This window comes from Panthera pardus, unplaced genomic scaffold (genome assembly GCF_024362965.1).
Source record: "Panthera pardus isolate Hobbes unplaced genomic scaffold, ASM2436296v1 HiC_scaffold_16, whole genome shotgun sequence".
NCBI classification, from domain to species: Eukaryota; Metazoa; Chordata; class Mammalia; order Carnivora; family Felidae; genus Panthera; species Panthera pardus.
Genome location: NW_026526721.1, coordinates 77,118,812 through 77,141,907, shown reverse-complemented (window position 1 = coordinate 77,141,907; position 23,096 = coordinate 77,118,812). Strand labels below are relative to the sequence as shown.

The following is a 23,096-nucleotide window of genomic DNA, read 5'->3' as shown; positions in this document are numbered from 1 at the left end:
AAAGAGTCTGCATGGAGACTTCTAGTCCTGAACAAGATAGAATAAACTCATTTCTCCCTAGACCTCTTTTGAAGTACACCTAAAAACTCTGGACATACTACAACAGACAAAGACAGGAAGACTGAAAGGTGGCATGAAGGAGGTGGACTGGCTAGGTGGATTCCAACATAATAGTGAATGTTCTGGATTTTCTTTTTGTCTCCCAGATATCTCAGATAGGACTCTGGAGAAGCCTACAATATGGTAATACCAATGGTGGTATACGAAAAAGGCCCCCCAAAGCATGTTCTCTCTAATTAAAGGACCAGACAAGCTAGTCATAACAGAATAGAAAGGATTCTGACAGTAAGTGTCCTGCTCCAGCCAAACACAAGGGAAAAAACCATGGTCAGCTGGTTGAGCAGAAGGCCTGGACCTCCACTCCCGTCTTCCCCAGGAGAAGCAGCCATGACTCTTCTTCCCATCTAGAGAGTAAGGCAGAAATTTCAGGGAGGAGGGAGGCAGATAAAGGGATTCTATAAATATTTATGAATTCTATAAATATAAAATCTATAAAATATAAAATTCTATAAATATAAAATCCTTTAAAGGATGTTAAATATTCTTAAATATGAAGTCCTGGGCAGACCCCCTAAAAACCTCCATAGGAAACTGACCAGGAATAACACTGGCAAAGGTTTAAGCACTGAAACTATAGTGTGGAATAAGGCCAGGTTTTCAGACCGGTCTCTGGATAGCACAGAAGTGACACAAATAAGAATAGCAGTGCAGGGGCTCCTGGGGTTGAGCTTCTGACTTTGGCTCAGGTTATGATCTCATGGGCTTGTGAGTTTGGGCCACACATCAGGCTTGCTGCTGTCAGCGCAGAGCCTGCTTAGAATCCTTTCTCCCTCCCCTGCTTGCGTTTTCTCTCAAAAATAAATAGACATTAAGAAAAAAAAAATAGCAGTGCAAAGACTGTGTAAATGAAATTGGGTTTTCTGAGTATATGGTGATGCACTTGCTAAGAGAGGTATACCCCACCTTCCATTCTTAAGCATGGATGTTTTGATCCATTGTATTACATCCAACTTAAAACTTTCAGTGGTACTCTGTAACCGCGACTCAATCCTTTTCAGATGTTACCTCGGAGACACAGTCCTCAGAAACCAGAGGACTGATGTGGATTATACATGTGGATATTGTTACTGCTAAATATTCCATGAGTGTGTGTTCCCGTGAGGGTTTTAAGGCTTGGTACTGTGTTTTGGGTTTTTTTTGTTTTGTTTTGTTTTTTCTCTCTTTTTACTTTTTCACATTTCTGTAAACTATTTACAGAGAATGTGCTGGTGACCCTGGTCTAAGATTATTTTAACCAGAATGAAGAAGCAGGACAGAGAGAGAGCTGTAGGACTTTCCTAATAAAAAAGTACTTAATGATTCCCGCATCTGAGGGTACAAGACAGATTTTCATTTCATAAGATCATGGAGTCTTATTAACTCTGGATTGTAAAAAAAAATGTTAAATCTTATCTATCTCAATATCAGTTTTGTGCTTGAAATTTAAATGCAGTCTCCCTGTGAAGCATTTGTCAGACTCATTTTCAAACACCTTCTTCTGTGGTTCCCAATTATATCTAAGTACCTCTTAGTATTAGGAAAAGTCTTCTGTGTTTGAGACGAGATCTTTGTTCTCTGTAACTTCTGTTAGTTGGTCTCAATTGTTCAGTTCCTCAATGCCATAAAGATCAAGAATAATTAATTGTCTCAGCTAATGATCTTTTTAAAACCTTGTTTCTTTAGTCTCTTCATCCCTATTTCAACTTTTATAAAACATAGTTTTGAGTCTTCTATCTCTTTGTCTTTCCTGCACATGCCCAAGTTTATCTAATACCTCTTAAGCTACCACTAAATGAATATTAGTGCAACCTTCTTTCAAGTTCTCCTTTGCAATGATTGACTATCCAAATGTGAGGACCAGCATCAGACACACTGGAAGTACTTCTTTTCTTGTGACCTTTCAAATGCCTTTTATCTCATTCTACTTTTTATTCCATTATAATCTCATCATTTTTTTCTTTTCCACAGGTAGATGGTTGAATCGCTGTACCAGTCCACTAAAGTATTTTAGAATCTCTGGCTGGCAGAGATAAATGGGCTCTTATTAAGCCCTCTGGTCCAGTGTTTCCCTTGGCCAAAAGGACACCTTAAGGCCTAGAGAGAAACATTAGTGATAAAACCAGGGACAGAGCCTGAATTATTTGATCCTAGACTAATTACCCTCTACTTTGTTATTTGAGCTACTCGCCCATTTACCCGACTGTTATATAAGAAGCTGTCTAAATCACTGGTGTCTATGATAAAGAGATGTTTCTTGATTCCCAAACCTAGGCCATCCCCCAGGGATACTCAAGACCAGGGTGGGGAAGAGGCTTAAAGGGGTTTAAAATTCCCAAGATGTGTTGGTCTGTGGGAAGAGATTTTATCTACTAATAGGAAACAGAGAAAGTTTGGAATGTGTTTGAACAGAGTCCATTTTTTTGGGAAAATACAAAGAAGAGGCCACAATCTCAAGGAAATTGTGAAATCAGAGAGTCAGAAAACATAGTGGGGAAGAGAGCAAAAGGACTTTTTGCAACACAATCCCAAGTGCCCAGTAAGAAGATGTTTTTTGTTTTAGCCCAATGGTGAAAGGAGGCTGGTAAGTCTGTGCTCCATTGTACAGAGAATTGAACTTGAAGCCAGTAGCTCAAATTGAGCATGTCAGGTTCTGGTTTTTTTGAGTCTCTAAGCTTTTCTCTACCTTCTGCACATGTAATTATCTTCTCAGTTGATCATGATATGTTGGTTTAACTTTCCCTTTGCCTTTCACCTTCCTTCACAAGTTTGTCCTCTGCCCAGACACTCAAAGACAAAGAATGAGTACTTTTTTCCCCTCTCTCTCTTTTTTCTTTTCTTTTCTTTTCTTTTCCCTTTTATTTCTTCTTTCTTTCTTTCTTTCTTTCTTTCTTTCTTTCTTTCTTTCTTTCTTTCTTTCTTTCTTTCTTTCCCTGAGAGAGAGAGAGCATGAGTAGGGGAGAGAGCAGAAGGAAAGAGAGAGAGAATCTGAAGCAGCCTCTCTGCTCAGCACAGAGCCCAAGGCAGGGCTCCATCCCACAAACCTGGGATCACAACCTAAGCCAAAATCAAGTGTCAGACACTCAACCAACTGAGCCATCCAGGCACCCCAAATAAGTACTTTTCTGTCAGTGCCAACCTAGGTGAGCCCACAAACTTTTCTTTAAAAACTTCTCACAAGAACCCAGTAGAGTAGGTATGACTACTTCCATTTGCCAGACAGAACTCGGGTTCAGGGGTGCCTGGGTGGTTTAATTGGTTGAGCAACCAACTCTTGATTTCGGCTCAGGTCATGATCTTGATGGAATTTTGGAAGAGTGGTGGTGGTTTGAAGATGATGGCCAAGAAAGAATTCTTAAAGACATCTTTTGTGCAAAAAGGTGATTTTATTAAAGCCTGGGGAAAGGATCCATTGGCAGGAAGAGCTGCACTGGGGTTGTGAAGAGTGGTTATGTACTATGCAGTTGGGGGGAGGGAGGTAAAGTCAAGAGGGAGTTTCTTAAAGGGATTTCCATATGCTAAAGAAGACTCACAGATTACTGGAGGCCTGGCTATTGTCAAACTAAGGTTGTTTTCCCCTCTAGCAAAGCATTATCATTAAGACAGTAGGGAGTTCCTGGAGATTAAGCTATTGATAATAAAGCCCTTTTCTTGTAATATTACTAAAATATGTGTAAACTGATGGAGACTCTCACTTTAACCATTTGTTCTCTGTCCTTTTGTTCTTGGGCAGCCAAGAGTGCCTGAGGAATGTCACACATATCCCACCTTGGAAGGGGGAGAGGCAGGTGAAGGGCTGTGCTAATTTGTGTTTGGCTCTCAACTTGCCTTCTGGTCCCTCATCAATCTCACAGTTCATGAGTTCGAGCCTTGCATCAGCATGGAGCCCACTTGGGATTCTCTCTCTCTGCCCCCCCCCCCCACTTTGTTCTCTCTCTCAAAATAAATAAATTAACTTAAAAAAGAAAAGAAGAAAAGAGAAAGGAAAGGAAAGGAAAGGAAAGGAAAGGAAAGGAAAGGAAAGGAAAGGAAAGGAAAGCAAGGAAAGGCAAGGAAAAGCAAGGAAAGTAAAAGAAAAGAAAAAAGAAAAGAAAAGAGAAGAGAAGAGAAGAGAAGAAAAGAAAAGAAAAGAAAAGAAAAGAAAAGAAAAGAAAAGAAAAGAAAAGAAAAGAAAAAAGAAAAGAAACTCAGGTTCATACAGGTGAGCTTTGAGAAGGTCCTACAATGCATAAAAGAGAGGACTTTTTGAATACAGGTCTGTTTGATGTCAAAATGTAAGCCATGAGAAGTAATTGAGAACTCTGGCTTTGTCATCAGAAAAACCTGTGTTCAGATTTTGCCTCGTTATGTCGTACTAGCTGTATGATCTCAGACATATTTTTGATTTTTTTTTGTTTTTTTATTTTTGTTTGTTTTGTTTTTGTATTTATTTTTGAGACAGAGAGAAAGCATGAGTCAGGGAGGGGCACAGAGAGAAGGAGACAGAATACGAAGCAGGCTCCAGGCTCTGAGCCATCAGCACATAGTCTGATGCGGGGCTCGAACTCACAAACCAAACCATGAGATCATGACCTGAGTCAAAGTCAGATGCTTAGCCGACTGAGTCACCCAGGCGCCCCAATCTCAGACATATTATTTAACCTTTTAAGCTTCAGTGTCCCTATAGCAAAATGACAATTAAATTACCAATTAAATGACAATTAAATGATCAATGATCAACATTGGTTTGAGCTGTATGGGTCCACTTACACACAGATTTTTTTTTCAGGAAATACAGCACAGACTGTAAATGTATTTCCTCTTCCTTCTAATTTCCTTACTAACATTTCCTTTCCTCTAGCTTCCTTTACATAAGAATACAGTAGATGACACATGTAAACATACAAAATATGTGTTGATGGACTGTTTATGCTATCAGTGATGCTTCAGGTCAAGTGTAAATTATTAACAGTTACATTGTTGGGGGATCAAAAGTTGTATGTGGAGTTTCAACTGTGTGGGGGTTGGTGCCTTTAACCCCTGTGTTGTTCAAGGGTCAGCTGTACTAAGATCTGTATCTTAGGGTTGTTACGAGAATTTGATGGGAAAATTTTTTAAGGCTTTTAGCATAATACCTGAAACACAGTAATAGTAAATCAATAATATTTATAATTACTAAGAATTATAAAACATACTGCTTCAAAGCTCAGTCCAAATGTGTGATTTCTGTGGAGTTTTTTTTTTTAAGGTAATTTTATTATCTTTTCACAGAGATGGACACAGAGTCACAGAGATGGTGAGTAACCAGGCATGCCATAAAAGGAAAGATTGAGCTACTCCTACGATTTCAAAGAAACCTGAAGCAGCAAAATGGCATTTCCCTCAACAAACTAAAAGTCACTGAAACCACAATTCACTTGGACTGAGCTTTGAGGCAGTATATTTTGTAACTCTAATTATCAGTAAAATTTCCTAAAAGGTAGCATTTCATATCTTACCATATACTGATTTTTTTTTAAGCCTCAAACATACGATAGAGCAAATGTACTCTTAAAACAACCTGCACTCTTGATTAATTCTTCGGCTTTTCCACCATCTCTGCTTCCAAAAGTTTTTCTTTTTTAGTCCTGTTTTCCTATCTCAAAGTTTAAAATTACCAGCATTTTCTAAAGGGCATTCCTCATATACTACAAATCTTTAAGACATGTCTTTTTTTCATACTTAATTCCATCACGTGGATACAGAACATTCCTGAACAGCGTCCACATAATCTCATAGGAGTTTCCTTCAATGAACCTATTTGAAGGTAGAAGAAATGCTTTATTCATCTTCACATTCCCAAAAGAGAATGTTACCCCTAAAAGTGCTCAGAAAATTCTTTAATTGCTGATTGGGAAAGCAGTGTAGTTTAATATAAATTAAAAGGGAACATTTTTACTAAGAATCTCTTTTTTGTTTGGTTTCCTGTGGCATTTATTTATTTATTGGAGGGGGATCATATCACTTGGTGAATATTCAGTGCTGTGCATATACAATCTCCCCCAAAAGGATTCCTTCCTTCTCTGTTTCACAGAGGAAACTGAGTGGCTCTCCTACCCCAGGCGTTCTCAAAGCAGAAACGTCTCTACTGAGAACAGGCCTGTGGCATTGGAGGGCTTTCAGAATGACCAACATCTGCTTCTGAATGATTGGCTTTATGACAGACATGGATGTCAGAGTGTGACACCCACGTGTTGCTTCATGAAACCTCCTTATACACATGGGACCTTGCCTGGCCTTTGATTTCATTGCCTTCACTTTCCTTGTTTCTATCATCTCTCCATCGTTCTCCCTCTATTTCTGTATCTCTCTTTGGTAGGGTCAGAATGCTTGTGTCCCCCTGATATTCATATGCTGAAACCTAGTCCCCTAGGTGATAGCATTGGGAGGTGGGCATCTAGGAGGTGATTAGGTTGTGAAGGCAAAGCTCTTATGTATGGGATTGGGGACCTTATAAAAGAGGCCCTAGAAAGCTTCCTGGCCCCTTCTGCCACATGAGGTTACAGCAAAGCAGGACTCTCACCAGACCCTGAAATCTACAGGTGCCATAATCTTGGCCTCACAGCCTCCAGAACTGCGAGGGATAAATGTTTGCTGTTTATAAGCCACCCAGCCTGTGGGTTCTGTGATAGCACCCAAATAGACTGAGATACCCTCTGACTCTCTCTCTCTCAATCTCTTTGTCATTTTTTCTTTCCTCTGAAACCCTTTTATTTATATTTCCTACTTTTAGGCTTCTATAAGTGGGTGTTTAGGGTTCGAGTCAAGCTGTTTTCTAAGATTACATATGACACAGAGCTAACCCCAAGAAAACTAACAGTTGTAGTGGGTAACTTTTACATGAATGAGTTTGGTTACATTCCAAGTTGAAAGAGATGTAAGTTGGTTCTGGAGTCTGAAGTTTAGAACCAAGAGTGTTAGTTTGTATTGCTAAAGTAACCTGCCCTATCACATTCAGTTGACAAGTGGAAGTAGAGAGAAGCCAGATCCCCCAGGCTTTCATACAAGCTAACTTAGCGCACCCACAAAGGAGGGCCAGCTATAGGACATGAGCCCAGGGATCTGCATCTTAGAGAATGAAGCTCCACTTCCAACTTCCAATGGGTTTCCCCTTATAAAAGGTGTCACATTACAGCCAAACATTTGCATAAATATCATGGTTCATCAGTAAGCACATTGCTATCTAGAATATATTGTCAAAAACTTGATTTATACTTGTCTAAACGTGATGTCCAGTTATCTTAAATATGCCTAAATATTTAAATCAGTGATTCCCATGTGTGGTGATTTTGACACCCAAGAAACATTTTGAAATGTCTGAAGACGTTTTTTGTTGTCACAGCTTGGAGTGGGGCTGAAGGTGTGGCTACTGCTATAAAGTGGGTATAGACCAGGCATGCTGGTAACCATCATAACGTGTACAGGACAGCCCATCACAACAGAGAATAATTCATCCCAAAATATCAATAAGCAAAAATTTGGACACTCCAGCTTAAGGCCTACTGACCTGAAAGCATGTAGACTTCACCGTATAATTGAGTCCTCGGTAATCGTATGGAAACAATGATTGACTATGAAAGTCTCTGTCCCTGGTGACTTTTCTAAATGCCATATTCTAGAATCAAATTCTGATTGTTGATCCTGGATTCAATCTAAAAACTATTATTAAGAAACAGCTCTTGCTTCAGTGGGGAAATAATTAGTAAGGTCTTCCGGATTAGTCTTTGATACTATAATTTGAGGTCATTCTTTTAAAAACAGCCAAATCTGGTTTTAAGGTAATTCACTGTGTCTGGAGTCCTAATTATGTGTTGATTTCTTCATGCAAGCCTCTTGATCTTGGCAGAGTAAAAGCTAAAAATTTAGCAGTGAAGCAGGAAAAATAAATCAAAATTGGCTCATTTAACATTTCTGTGATTGAGGGTTTGTTAACAGTTCCTCTGTTTTGCTTTGGATTTGTTTATTTCATTCTATCTCTTGCTTTTCTCCAGTCCCTTCCTGAGTTCCAGTATAATTACGCTGCAGTCCTCAGGAGTATCCCATTACTTGTCCAAAAACTGAAATCCACTATTTGCAGATAATGAATTCCAGTAGGATCATTCTGATACCCCTACACTTCTGGAAAATCTGACATCTTGGATCTCCCTCTCTCTGGCTCTACTCTTTCATTTCTCTTCCAAAGAAGATTCTTCGCCTCATTCATTTTCATCAGGCTTACTGGGGAACAGCAATAACCCAGGTTCCTATTCCTGAGTTTTTCCCAAAGTGGGCAGAATAGTAGCTCAGGGAATAGCATCGTATAAGGTAGCTTTTATCTTCAGGGTTTATTTCCATTAGCAAATAATGTGTTTCATTTAAACTGGGTTGAGTTTGTGTTTTTAGGGTAAGCCTTATAAACAAAGTGGTCATCTGCAATGTCACAAAGGTGGGACTCAGGGTTCTTGAATTCTAATCCTGGATTTTCCATTAAATTGCTGGATGAGTTTGGACAACTTGATTCTCCTTCAGGCTTTATTTTCCCACCTGTGAAATGAGATGGTTGGAACACTGATGTTCCATGAATGTGGTAGTTAGCAGCTGCAGAAAGATGGGGAGCTGGGAGGGGAGGGGAACATCTTCCCAACATATGTCCAAGTCTTGCACAAGGCATATGGGGAAAAGGGACATTAAAAGAAGTCTCACAGAAGTAGATACCTATGTCTGTATATGAAATTAAACAAGAAGCTCTTATGGCCTTCATTTCATGAGAGCCAGAAATCTGACATTGCTTCTACCACTACCTGCTTTTCTCTCTCCTTTGTCGACCCCCTCAACCCTCTCCTTTTCACATGTAATTGCACTGTGTGGATCACCAATGGGACCAGGAATCAGGGAGGAGAGGAAGAAAGAGAGAAGTGAGTATAGAAAGCAAAGTAAAGCAGAAAGGGGTGTGGTCAAGTGAGACCAGCTTCTTCTGACAATGGTCTGCAACCTTCTTCCGTCCTGAAAACCAAAAATCTTACACTCCAGGACTAAAGCATACCAAATCATTTTTTAAAGATGTGTTTGGGCCATTTGGCAAATGAGGGCTAGGCCTCATGGAAATTACATAGCTAGGAAGTCAGACGGCAGGAAAGGAGGGATGGATAAAAGGACAGAACAAGAATTATAGGAGAAAAGCTGAATGGAAAAAAAGACAGGAGAAATTATTTTTCCTAATGAGAAATGCAAAATTTTCCACCAGACAACTATGACTCTTGGCTGAGTGGCTTATGCATCATGTGAATGAAAATGCAGGGTGGGCAGGGCAGTTCAGGAAGCTCTGCCTTGTGTCTGCTCTGTCTCCGAAGGCAACAGGTTCCCTGCAGACCTCCGCCACACCACTGATTCACCAGACAGTCCTTCAGAAGGTAGCCATGGCCACTGCACAGAGTCTGGGAAAAGCACTGGCCAGAAAGTAGAACACCTACATTTTGAACTCAGCTTCACCTAGTGACCCTCCTCGAATTGTCATGGAAACTCTGAGGCCAGTGTCATCAGCTAGTAAGTGACAGGGACGGACTTCATGATCACTGAGGATCCTTCAAGCTATAGCATCGTTATAGTTGCAACCATTTTCACTTGTCGCCCTTGCTAGACCACATTTCTTGAGCAAAATACTTCTCTCTCTCTCTCTCTCTCTCTCTCTCTCTCTCTCTCCCCCAGCTCTAATATCTGTATGTGATTCTAAGAAATCCTGTTTACTCAATTCCTCGGCAATACAGAAGAACCATTATTACAGCGAATCCCAGGACTTTTTGTTTTAGGTGAACCCAGCCATCTTTCAGAATGTATCAAGCCCCATCCATGAAGCAAGCTGACATTTTATTAAACATTCCCAGAGGAATTCCACACTGCTATCCCTCTGGAAATTATCAGGGAGCTAATGATATTAGTGACAGAATACATTTATTTGATTCTCAGAGATGGAATCTGTGAAGAGAGACAAGCAGTGTATTGCTTTCCTTTATTAAAACCTGTAAAGGAATCCCTGATTCACCAGACTAGGAGAGGAGAAAAACTTATAAGCAGTTCCTGCTCTCATCAAGCTGAATATTAAAGCCTCTGTGGCACTTCCTATTTGTAATCGCAATGGATGACTAATAAAGACTTGAGCTCCATTTGGGAGGCCCCAAATGGACAAGCCCCCAGTGGAGACAACTGAGATTCTGATTCCTTGGCTCATAGGACTGAAAAGCTCCTAGGCAAAGAATCTCCAAGGTTTCCTCCCTAAGAAGTGGGACACAAAGATTCTACTAGTGGATTTTGATGATTCAGGCACAAAAAAGGCCCAGTTGTAAAAAAAAAAAAAAAAGCCATATCCTTGAGGAAATAATCACTAGGGCAATTTCAGAACAGCTATTTCAAGAAGACATAAAGTTAACTTCCTATTTGAAATAATTTGGGGGAAAAATGTACACTGTCTACATAGAGCTAAAAAAGTTTTGAAAAAGGGACACAAAAAAGGTTTCTATTCTGAAGTAACAGTTCAGAAATAACTAGCAGTCGTGACCTAGGCTTTCCATTTTTTGTTTGTTTTGTTTTGTTAAGGCATTCATCTAGAAAGAGAAAGAAGTTGATAAAGCAGATTAAGAAAGTTCCTTGGGTTTACTTTTTTTTTCTTTTCTAGAAACCCCTAATAAAATAGATTATGGTCAAGAGATGACTCCAGGAGGGAGATAGGATTGCCTAACTTAACTGCTATTTCCGTTTCCCCCCAACCCCCCTTTAATCCTGAGAAGAAAAACAAAGGTCAAATGGCCCAAAGCACCAACTCAGAAACAAAACATGCAGGGGCAAGCTTTTTTTAAGTTAAAAAAATAAATAAGCAGCACTGGTCTTTTGCTTTTTGTTTTTGTTTTTTATTCAAAGGCTGGGAACAGTGGGAGAAAAACAGCTACTGTCAAAGTATTCTGAATATAAAGCACAGAGATAAGGGGAAAAAAGTATCTCTCTTAACGTTTGTTTACATTCAACAAATATACATAAAGCAGGCACAATGTGTCAAAGATTTTCTGAAGCACAGCTTTAAGTAATAATTAAATTAGGGGAAAAAAAAAAAAAAGATGGAGGAAAAAGACACTGAGGTTTGCAACACTAGCCAGAACTCACAAGCAGAAAAGAGTGAGAAGTCAAGGAATCTGCAGTCTTTCTGTAAGTTTCTGCTGCAACTGACCAGCCAAGAAACCAAATAACTAGTATGAGGATACCTCCGGTTGCCATACGAAGATCTTTCTCAACAGTATCTCTACACAAGAAACCAAGCTATTATCATTCAACAAACATACACTGAGGGTTTATTGCTACTGCACTCTGTTTTTGATATTTGAGGGGGATACAGAAGCTGAGGACTCAAGTGAGATCTATTATACCTAAATTTCTAATTTTAAATCATATTTTAATGCCTGTATGATTAATAATCATCCACCTAATAATCATCCAGATCTAGAAACTCCCACTTTAGGAGATGCAAAAATGACTAAGACAGTTCTTGATGTCAAGAAGCTCACATAAGTGGCAGGCAAATAAAGGAATTTCTCAGAAAACAAAGCTAAAAATAAAACATGCTATGAGAGGGAGAAATTCTTTGCTGTGGACATTCAAAGGAAGGAGAAACTGTGTTCTCTTGGGAGCTCCAGATAGAAGGAAGGAGGGCCTCAGAGAAAGAGGTATATTTGTGTTAGGATAATTACCATTCGAACATGCACAGAAGAAGGAAAAATCTATTAAACTAGTAAGAAGAAGAAGTATGTTTATTTCTTCTATGTTTATATGTTTATTCTTATTATGTTATATCTCCAGTGTTTAGTGAGAAATAGGACACTTTACCTAAATCTTCTCTTAAACCTAGCCTAAACCAATCAGATAAGTCCTATTATTTCCCCATGTTGCAGATGGGAAAAGCAAAGCTCAGAAAGTTTACATAATTTTCTCACAGTCAAGCAGCCAAAGACTGAGGAACTAAAAGTTCAATTCAAGATCTATCCCATTCTAGAACCTACCCACCACCTAGAGAATAAACAAAGCCCAGATGTGCAAAAGTATCAAATACACAAAACATCCATTGCCCCCTCTAGCTGGAAGGAGGCAGAGAGGGGAATATAGGACCAGGAAGGTTAGGGGGGAGCCGGGCCATGGATACTGGATTCAACTATGTGGGCTTTATAAGGCAGCAAGGGGAAGCCACTAAAGGTTTCTGAGCAGGGAATACTATAATGAAAGTTCTATGTTAGGCTTTGGGCTATGACTGATGAGTCGTATCTAACAATCTGAAATGATAAAAATCAAAGTTTGAAGAGTCTCACCCTGCATTTAAACAAAAAGGTGTGGCTAGATACCAAGTGGGACTACTGCCTCATAGCTGTCCAGACAAATTCCCAACATGCCAGTTCTTAAGGAACATTCTACAGAGCAGCACTTAAGATAAATGCAGTGAGTGTCTGTTATACCACAGGACAAGGACCTACTCATCCCTGGAGCTGTCCAAATCTGGCAGAAGGATAGCCCTGGGGACTGTAGGATGCCGGGGGACCTAAGGCGACCCCAGGGGGCAGCAGGCATAGCACAGGCAAGGGCATTAGTTATCCACAAAGCCCAGACTCCTGATTCTCAGTCCTGTGCTCATTTCATCAAATCCTATTGCCTCTACCATTAAATATGTAACACTTATGTGGGCCCCTTTCCCTCTCGGGTTCTCCCTTTCCCCAGCTGTGAAATGAGAAATTGGACTTCATGGGACTCAGATTTTGCAATTCTCAACCCATCTTCCTCTCCAACATACTGGTATAAAAAATCTGCTTCCATCAGTGGCTCACCAGCTGGGATATGGTAGAGGAACAGCAGCTCCTGAGAGCTTCTATAGTTGGTAAATCCTGAACTGAGAAGAACGGTACTCCCTTATCTCTAGGAAGCCCACTAGTTCTGACTATATTATAGGCTTCATGGTTCTCAAATTCTGGTTGTGAACTTGCCATTGAATTCAGTCTGGCCCAGGACTCTCCTTTTCAAGTGCAGCCTGGTTCACTGAAGTCAAAAATAATTCAACAACATGAATAATCCAACAACATATGGGCCATGCTCATATCCAGGCACATGCAGAGAACTCCTCATTCTATCATCAGCGAGTAAGCACTTCTGGACCCACACTTGTCAGAGCCTGAGCATACTTTGTTATTATTTGAGAGTTTTGTTTTACTCTCAAAGGATGGCGTCTGCATGCATGGGTGCATGCGTGTGTGCGTGCATGTGTTTATGATTAAAATTCCCAGGAAGCCAAGCAGAGACTGAACTTGTAGAGTTCTTGGGAGAAGGGAGGGAGGAACCATGTTACACCTTATTACACAATCACAGAGACACCCCTACAAACTCCAGCCATCAAAAATGAATCTCCAAAGAAACACAAATATCTCCCCAAGAGATTATCAGTTATGTAGATCCAAGAAACTTTGCTTATTAGAGTAGAGGTGAATAGGGAGAAGATACGTGTTCCGTTCTCAGAAACACTGCTGATAAAACAGAAATTAGCACACGGGTTCATTTTCTTGAGAGAACGTCTTAAACTTCGTTGGTTGATCCGTCACACCCAACAGTTCACCCACAGAGGTGCCCAGGAGTAGCTGATTCCTATGATCAATTCACGGCAAAAATGTGAGGCGTGTCAAACCTATAGCTTCACCATTTTGACCCTCCAGCCAGGGGACTGAAGCAGAATGACTGCTAAATGTGACATTAACAGCGATGCACGCTTCATTGGAGAACCAAAGAAACCGACATTTCAAAAGTTACCTCGTGGTTATTTATTTTTCTAGGACTGGAGACGAGTACGCATTCCTTCAGGAAAATCTCCCCAAGGTGTGTGACAGAAGTATCAGCGGGACTGCCAACTTCACATCTGAGATTCCTGGGAAGACTGTGCTATGGGGACCAAACTGGACCACCCACACGTTCTATTCTGGGAACTGGCTCAGTTTATCTTCAGCTGTCAGGTACTTAAGGTCTCTTCCCTCTCTGCTATTGACTGATTTCTCTAAGACCACCAAAAATCATGCCATTCATCCGAAAGAAAGCAGATTTATACTTCATGCATGCTTTAGCAAATTCATCAAGAAGCACAAGCAAGCAGAAGACAAATCTTGGAAAGGATTCAGGCTTTATCCTTATTTCTTACCCAAGATATTAGTCTAGTGGACTCCAGCCCCTTAGCCATAGCACTGGTAGTCTCAGTTGTGATTTCCTGAACTCCACAAACAACTGCAAATCTCCAGAGAGCCCTTCCCACAAGAGCACAGACCTTGTGGGATGGTGTTCACATGGATGTACATGGTGTGTATTTTTGCCACCCTAGAAATTCAGCCTGGTCTACCGGCTAACAGTAAGGGCCAACCCACAAAGCTGTCACTTCAACAGGTGTAGAAGAGACACTGACACCTTGACATAAAAAGCCAGAAAGTGGGGGACGGAGGAGAAAAGTATAAGTTCAGAGTGTCATGGATGGTGTCCAGAAATAGACTAAATTCTCTGCTGAAGCATCCAGATAGATCGTCAAAATTGCGGATGTGGATAAAATGCCCACATACACCGTATACTGCCGACACTAACTTCAGGCAGGTTGAATACACACAAATAAAACCCAAAGGAGAGTACTGGGCATCTGACGTCAAATAACTAACTCCAGTGCTTACCTCCAGAAATCAGAAGCTCTCTGTAAAAGGAGAGTAAGTCAGCACTTTGGGTAGATACTTTTAGTCAGATTGCCTCACACAGATTCACCTCTTCCGTACCTGCTCTTTAACTTTTGATCTTTACTGCTTTGTAGGTGCAGGGGGAAATAGAAGAAAAGAAATTTGTTTCAGAGCAAGGCAACTTTTAACTCTTGTTCTGAGGTCGTTTTCTTTTAAACTTCAGAGAAAAGCTGCAGACTAGGTGTACACGAGGGATGAGTGAGTGGAGACAGAAGAGAAATGGGGGTGAGGTTGGATCAAGAAACGAAGGGAGGGAAGACCTTATACTAGACCCAGCTGTGCCAAAGTCTCAAAACTTAGCGTGGGACGGGTCCTTTAAACCTCATCGTATCAATGCTGTCCTCTTTTGGAGAGACAAGTTGATGCCAGTGGAGCTAATGGCTTGCGCCGGGTTCATCTAGTGTTGGTGACACACCCTGGGCCACCAGATACCTAGATGCACAAACAGAAGACAGACAGGCAAAAGGAGACGCGGGCAGAAAGGTTAAGGAGCAGAGAGCGCCGGCCAAGGGACAGGGGCCGTGGGGGAGGGCTCGAGAGAGCGTCCCGGAGCCGCAGGGGGCGTTAGGTGCGCGCTCTGGGTACCTTGATGTAGGCCCGCTGCAGGTAGTTGTAGGGCACTCTGCGCTGGAAGTCGCTGCGCACATCCTCGCTGACGCGGTGGCGGGACGCGGGGCCCCCGAGGCGCTGGGTCTGGCAGCTGCGATAGCAGCGCGCCCGCTCCAGCAGCGCGCGGAAGAAGGGCAGCTCGGCCGCGGGGCCCGCGCCGGGGGACGCGAGCGGGCGGCGCGCGGCGCAGTGGCGGGCGCAGCGCGCGCGGACCTCCCGCAGACGCCGGTGGCTGCGCAGCGCCGCTTCCAAGTCGCGCACCGCTTGCTCGTAGTCCTCGCTGTAGTAGGCGGACACGCCGCTGGCGTAGAGCAGGTCGAAGGGCTGCAGAGGCCCGGGCTCGCGCTGCGCCTCCGGGCGCGGGCTGTCCGGGGGGCCGCCCCACAGTGGCGGCGGGAGCAGCAGCAGCAGCAGCGGCAGCAGCGGCAGCGGCGCCCAGATGCGCTCCCGCATCCTCCGGCGCGGAGAGGCGCGGGACGGCCACGCTCACAGACGGCTCCGGCACCTGGCGTCAGGGCCCCGTCTCCCACCTCCGCGGTGAGAGCGCCGGCCCCGCCGCGATCCTGCTGCCCCGCAAGCCCCAGGTGGCCGCCGGCGCTCCGCCGACTGAGAGGCGGAGGCCGGGTCGGCCGGCCGCTCTTAAAGGGACGCCCACAGCTCACACGCTCCTCCTGCTGCCCGAGCCTCCGCGAGCCGCTCGCCGGCGCTCAGCGCGCGCCCTGCAGGCCCCGGCCGCCGCCGTCCGCAGGCCAGGTGCCGCACCGCCCAGTGCCAGCCGGGGAGCGGGCGCCGCTAGGGGCCGGTCCGAGACCGGTGCTTTCCACGTGGGCTCCCTTCTGCGTTGCAGAATGGATGGGAATGCTCCCTTTTTAGAGTGGAGGAAACCCCGGCTTAGGTTAGGACTCCAATCCTCTTCTGGAATTGGTGCATGGCCTCGCAGTTGGCAGAGCCCGTCACATTCAGGGGAAGCACTGAAGCTCCATCTCAGGCTGGGAGGAAAGCACCAGGGGACCAACTGGCCCAGGTGCGGAGGCTTGAGGAGAAAGGCATGAGTTCAAGTTTACAGAAGTGTGAAAAGGCAAAGGGAGGACTCAACCTTGGGTCAATGGAATCCGAGTTTCCTGCGCCTTCCCTTAGGGAGGGTCCGTCCCTTGCCTTTTCATCCCACTTTGCGTGGGTGTGTGGTCTGCCTTGGAGCGGGGGTGGGGGCAAGGGAGGAGCCAAATAGCCCACTTTCTGTGCTCAGGTGGTATCACGGGACCTAGAGGACCATTGGAAAGGCGAAGCCGTCCTTAACATTCTGCCTGTTAGTGTACCACCCGTGTATCTTGTGCAATCAAGCCTCAGCTTCCTCATCTTCTGCAACAGGCAAATGTCCCAACACAGCCAATGGTTTTCAAATAGAAATTCTTATTGTAGGAGTTGAACAAAGAGGCAGTTTAAACTTCCAGTACCCCCAGGACTTAAGCCATGAGCATCCATCTAGGAATGAGAAAGCTGAAAGAAAGGGCTGGCTGCCAGACTCCAATACACTTTAGCTGGGGGCTTTCCTGTTCCTCTGCTTCTCCTCTCTCATAAATACCTTCTGAGTCAAGGTGTTCCCCTCTTTCCTGTTTGTTGGCTCCAAACTCTCCAAAGATTCCAGAGAGCTTACTCACTGGACCCTTGACTCCAACCTGCCTCCTGAAGACATTCCTGTGTTCTCCTAGTGCCTGTGGCAATGTCTCCGAAGTCTCCTCCGCCACTGAGATGGTGAGCAAGAGGGAAGGGTGATGGGAAAGAACCACATGTATCATCTAGTTAATGAATCTTCAAAAAAAAAAAAAAAAAAAAAGTCTTGTGTGTGGAATCCCCACTCTGCTGAGGAGGTTGCCAGAATTTTATGGTCCTTCCTTCATTCATCTTGCTGGGTTTGACCACTCTGACCGTGAACAGCCTTGCCTTTGTAATTCTGAGGCGCCCCAAAGAATCATGCTGTTATTATTTTTCTCTACCAAACCTCTCTCATTCTGGCTCATTCCACTGATGGAAAATCTCCAGTTTGGAGCTGAGTGTGTACTGAATGCTTTAAATGTTCAGTATGCCAGAATTTGCACTTGGGTCACCCGCCCAGACTTTTTCTCTAGGGATTGACTCTCTTTTCAGATAAGACTCAGAGTCCAGAGTTAATCAGTGCACTTGTGGCAGGTTTTGAAGCACACTAGGTGAGGCAGTCCTGCTGTGTGGCTGGGGCAAAGTGCCAGGAGGCTTTGCTATAGATCATCCTTAGGTTCCATGTCATTCCCACGTCATTTTATAAATGTCCATTAAACTCCTGTCTTTGGATGCCTGCTCTCAATTCGGTATTCTGGGGAAAACGGCGGATGCATAAGCCAGGGTTCTTATTCCTGAAAGCTCACAATGTTGTACAGGACACAAACTTAATATATGGCACTATAATACAAGGTAGAATGTGGTACATGTTAGATTCTAGTCAAAGTAGTGTAGAAATGAAGATCCTGCAAAGGTGGCTTCTGGTAGAAGAATCTTGGAAAACCGTAGAGAAGAACTGGCACAGAGTCAAAAGCTTAGAGTCTGTAGCCATACCAAACTTCCTCCTGATCCCCAAATCTGAGCAAGTGCTTTCGAATCTTCTGCATATCCTTCTGCTTTTATCTCCCTCTGTAAAAACCCTGTGTGTCTTTATAGAAAGCATTAATTGACATCTCAGAGGTGCTTGAACGTTGGAATCAACTGAAAAGACAAAAAAACTGATAATTGGCTCTCACTCAGAGAGATTCTGATTTAATTGGTCTGGGGTATGGCCTCAGCATTGAGATTTTTTTTTTTTTTTAAGTTTCCTAAGTGATTCTAAGATGAATCCAAGATTGAGAACTACCAGCCTAGTGTCAATGCCATAGCCCAAAGAGTAAGCCCATGGGTCAGGACTCCAGGTGCCATGGAGGATTCATGAGTCCGAGATGTGCCAGTCCTCATATCCTCAGATATCTGTTCCCCCAGAAGGACATTCTAATCTCCCCTTTAAGGCTGGATCAGAACAAATGTTCACGACCATATTGGGATAAGAGCCATGTAAGATGGAGAAATTGATACCAGGCAAGGCTCTAACTGATGGCATCAACGTGTGTTGAGGAAGGCAGTCCTCTCTGGGTCTCTCACACTCTGGAATGTCTTGGGTGTGCCAAGAATGCACTTTCCCTTTACCTGCGTCATATCTTCGACAACTGGGTCCCATGTCAGAGTTTTGGACTCATTAAGACTGGGATGGGGCTCCAAAATGTGTATTTCTAACAAGTCCCTTGGTGATTGGTTCTTTCCTTCCTTCCTTGAACCCTAATAAGTTCCTGAGGCTTTTTGTGCAAGGATCATACTTTGAGAATCACTTCGTTAATACAATTTCTTACGGAGAGTGATTCTCAAATTGTGTATCCAAAAACTAGTAAAAGACACAGAGGCCCTGGCTTTTTGAAGTGGAGTCATGTATGGACCTTAATGTTTCTACCAGGTCCCCCAGGAGTTCTAGATCCACCAAAGTTGGAGAACCTCCGATTTAGTTAGTGCTGTTCCCCCATCCCCAAGGAGACATTGTTGTCACAACTATGGAAGAGTACAGTTGTACACCCGGCTTCTAATGGGTAGAGGCAGGGTGCGGTGCTGACTATTTCATGATGACCAGGAGAGCCTCCTACAACAAGAATTACCCACCCTAATGTATCAACAGTGCACAAGTTGAGAAACCGTGGGCTAGAACATGGCTTAAGCACAGCAAATCTTACTCAGTTTCCTTACATTATGAATGAGGAAACTTAGGCCCATGGGTCACATACCTAGGCAGTGGCAGGAACAGCAGGATTCATTTGATATATTGACAAAGTAAAACATGCCTGCTGCATGTCTGGGACACTGGATGATAGTAGCTTTGTGAATTTTTTAAAAAGGGAAAAGAAACAAAAATGCATGAAAGTAAGAAAAAATGAAGAGGTGGAAAAGGGACCCATTGGAAGTGACAGATGTTGGAGTTTCTGCTGAGATGGGCACTGGTAGAGAGCAATTTTGCTTTTGTTCCCCATTCCTTACAATTCAGAGGACAGCCAGAGCACAACAGAATCCATCCAAAAGCCTTAAAAGGGATTCCATCACTTCCTTTTTTATTATATTTGGAATGAATCTTGACAGAAGCTTGAATTTCCTTTTGACTTCTGTTTACAAGTTGACAGTATTATCATACCCACTTGCTTTAGGAAACCCCCAGCAGGAAGGAATTCAGGAAAAAAGGAGATCTTCAAACGCTTCTTATTTTCCCCAAATCAGCTCAATTTTTCAAAGCTGACTTCTCTCTTTCCTGCAAAATCCTTATGGTACAATGAAAAGTGTACCCAGACTTCAGCAGCAGACTTAATCAACACTTTCCGTAAGCAAATCTCATAGTAGTTTGTTTTGATCATGTGTAACCGGGGCTCTTGCTTGCCCCAAACATTTTTGATTCCTTTAAAATGAAAGGAATAATTCTCACTATGCAACAACCCAACCCTGTTCAGCTGCTGTTGATGCTGGCGACAAGGGAGCTGTTTGGAATACTTTTTTTATTACACAAATAGGATCATCTGAAGACTTTTTTTTTTCCTCCAAATAAGTTAATGTGAAAGGCAAACCACCAACAATCTATCACCATAAGAAAAAAAAAGTCCTCCATGGACGGAGAGGTGTTTTTTGTTTTTTTTTTTTTTTTTTTTAGAAAAATTAATATTTAACTTACATTTAAAACCGAGCAGGAGTTGCCACATTCCAGGACTCTCTGTTCCCTTCCAATTTCCTTAATAGCTTTGTCCCTGTGCTTACCTTAATTCCTAATCGAGCTCTACAATTCCAAATCAAACAAAACACTGCAAACTCTCAGTCCCCACTCTCCTGTCATGGAGGCATTCTAAATTCATTCCTCCTGAGACTTGCATTTTAGTTGAATGAGAAAAAAGTGACATAGGAATGCTAATTATCCCCCAAATAATTTAAGCTAAAAACAGTTCAGAACAAGATCAAGAGAACTGGGTATATCCTCTGTGTTGGGTATCGTGCCAGAAACATGCAGTCATTTCACTTTCGAGTTCCTTTTTGGGAAAGACAGTAGTCCTGTCATTTTACTAGTGAGAAAAACGAGACTTCTAAAAGAGGAACAATTTGCCAAAGGCTGCCAGTTTACAAGTTGCAGGCCCAGGGCTGAAGTCTGTTTATTGTTTCTCTTGCTGTACTTAATGGCCACTCCCTACTCCTCAAATATCTTCAAAGCTCCTGTCAAAATTCTGCTTTGGTTAAATTGGTACGAAGCACATTTTTTTCTTCAGTCACCAGCTTTGTTTTATGTACCTCATTCAGCTAGAGTCACAGACTCATGATTTTTTTTTTTTTTTTTTTGCAAAATAAATACGGACAAGGTGCATGTGTGTAAAACTATATGTATTAGCCAGAAGCTGAATATGACCCTGAACTCAACTTGATAGGTGACACAATGCATATAGCAAGAGTCATGACCATAAGTAAATAGGTCGTAATTCATTCCTACATAAGATATGCCAGATCACTGTGCTTGGATGCAGAGAAAAACCTTACTCTTGAGAAACGCTGGGAGAGATTACTCTGTACGTATGGGTGATCCATTATTCTGAGATTACCCTCATGCTCTGCCTATCTTTGAGACCCCCTTTCCATCTCCCTCTCTGAGTTCTCCATAGCAGGGACTCCCTGACCTCACATTTCAGGCTCAGCCCTGCTGCAGGCTCTTGAGACCAAATCTGGGCCCAGTCACCTATTTGTTCAAGAAGGTTTCCTCCCACAGCAAACTCAGCTTCACTTTCTCCTACTGGCCTACTGCACCCTTGAAATCTGGTTTAGAAACTGAACCCATCTCTTCTCCTATTAGAGTATTACAGCTGATAATTCATCAATTCTCCTTTCCAACTTTAATTTTAGAACCACTTGAGTGGATGCAGAAATTGAAGCAATGAATATCCAAGTATTACCTTTATTGTTAAAAAGCAGGTTTGGAAGCTGTGGTTTTGTTTTGTTTTGTTTTAATGTTTATTTATTTTTGACAGAGAGAGAGAGACAGAGCATGAGTGGGGGAGGAGTAGAGAGAGGGAGACACAGAATCGGAAGCAGGCTCCAGGCTCCAAGCTCTCAGCACAGAGCCTGACACAGGGCTCGAACTCACAACTGTGAGATCATGACCTGAGCCGAATTTGGACGCTCAACGGACTGAGCCACCCAGACGCCCCAGCTGTGGGTTTTTATATGTAATAAATGGTTTTTCTATCGCTTTGCCACTCACACCCTGAAATCAAACTTACCTGCCTACTCTCAGGCCAAGGTAGGGAACTTCTGAAGAACTACTCGAGAAGTTCCCACAGCAAGACATATAAGGAAAATGGGGGCTTACCTCCAACATTCTACTTATCTAAATAGAATAATGATCATCCCACTTACTCTGGAATGGGGCCCCACCTTGCTCCTTCTCTCTGTAACTGAGATTCTTCTTAAATCAAGCCCCTGTTTTCAGTTGTCTGACATCCCTAATGCCAGACAGTAAACTACCTAAATCAGCACCTAATTCTTGTTGGCAGAAACTGGGGACCGAGCTTCATTTTTCTGCCATGGCACCCTCTGTCTCATCTTACAGCCACCCCTGATGGTGACTACTAGATGGAAAGCTGAATACAGAACACTTTGGAAGAAATGTAAAGATACTACTTGGCTGGGGTTCCTGGGTGGCTCAGTCGGTTAAGGATCCTACTTTTAACTACAGCTCAGGTCAGGATGTCATGATTCATGAGTTTGAGTTCCACGTTAGGCTATGCACTGGCAGTGGAGCCTGCTTAGGATTCCCTCTTTCCCTCTCTCTTCCCCTCCCCTGCTTGCTCTCTTGCTCTCTCAAAATAAATAAGTAAACTTTAAAAAAAAATAGTAAAAAAAAAAAAAAAGATATTACTTGGCAGGTAAAGAACTTACACTAAATTCCCTCACAGCATTGGACTTTCACCATTGTTCAAGTTCAAATAAAACCAATTGAGGATTCTGAGCTGGGTACATTTTGTGGTTTTATTTGATCTATGGCATTAGGAAATGGGGAAAAACTAAGGACATAATATTGTAAAAACTGTACAGATAAAGTAATTTGGGTAGAAGAGGTTGACTTTTTGTTTTTTTTGCTTGTTTAAAAGAAAAAAAAAAGTCCACAGAGGAAATAAGTTATGGAGGCAGGATTTGAATATGAGTCCAGAGCCCATTTTCCTCATGATCCCTGATCATGGGGACCCTCATCAGGAATTCCAGACGTGATTTCCTTTCAGCACCTGCCACCAGATGCTTTGTTCTATCCAATTTCTCCAACCTTCTCCTGGCCTCCAGATCATCTTCTATTGGGATCACAGGGAAATAAAAAGAGCCAAATATTAGGGCAGTAAAGCCTAAGCTACGAAGAACCCCTCAATTCTAGAACTAGGTGCCTGTCTCTCTTATTATTCTAGTCTGTTTTGCCCACACTTATCACCATATCCTTCTTTTAGGACATTTCTAACGTTTCCATCATGGATGGTCAAACCTGTGGTACCCTGCATGCTAGCA

General features: G+C 42.8%; 1 protein-coding gene across 1 annotated transcript in view; it reads right to left on the bottom strand.

The window, feature by feature from the left end:
- P3H2 (prolyl 3-hydroxylase 2) overlaps positions 1 to 16,060 on the bottom strand; it is a 148,765-nt gene extending 132,705 nt beyond the window's left edge. Inside the window, exon 1 of the mRNA XM_019463504.2 lies at positions 15,459 to 16,060. Coding sequence (XP_019319049.1) covers positions 15,459 to 15,935 — 477 coding nt within the window. The 5' untranslated portion in view covers positions 15,936 to 16,060. The remainder of the gene's footprint in view (positions 1 to 15,458) is intronic.
- Between the last annotated feature and the right edge of the window lie 7,036 nt (positions 16,061 to 23,096).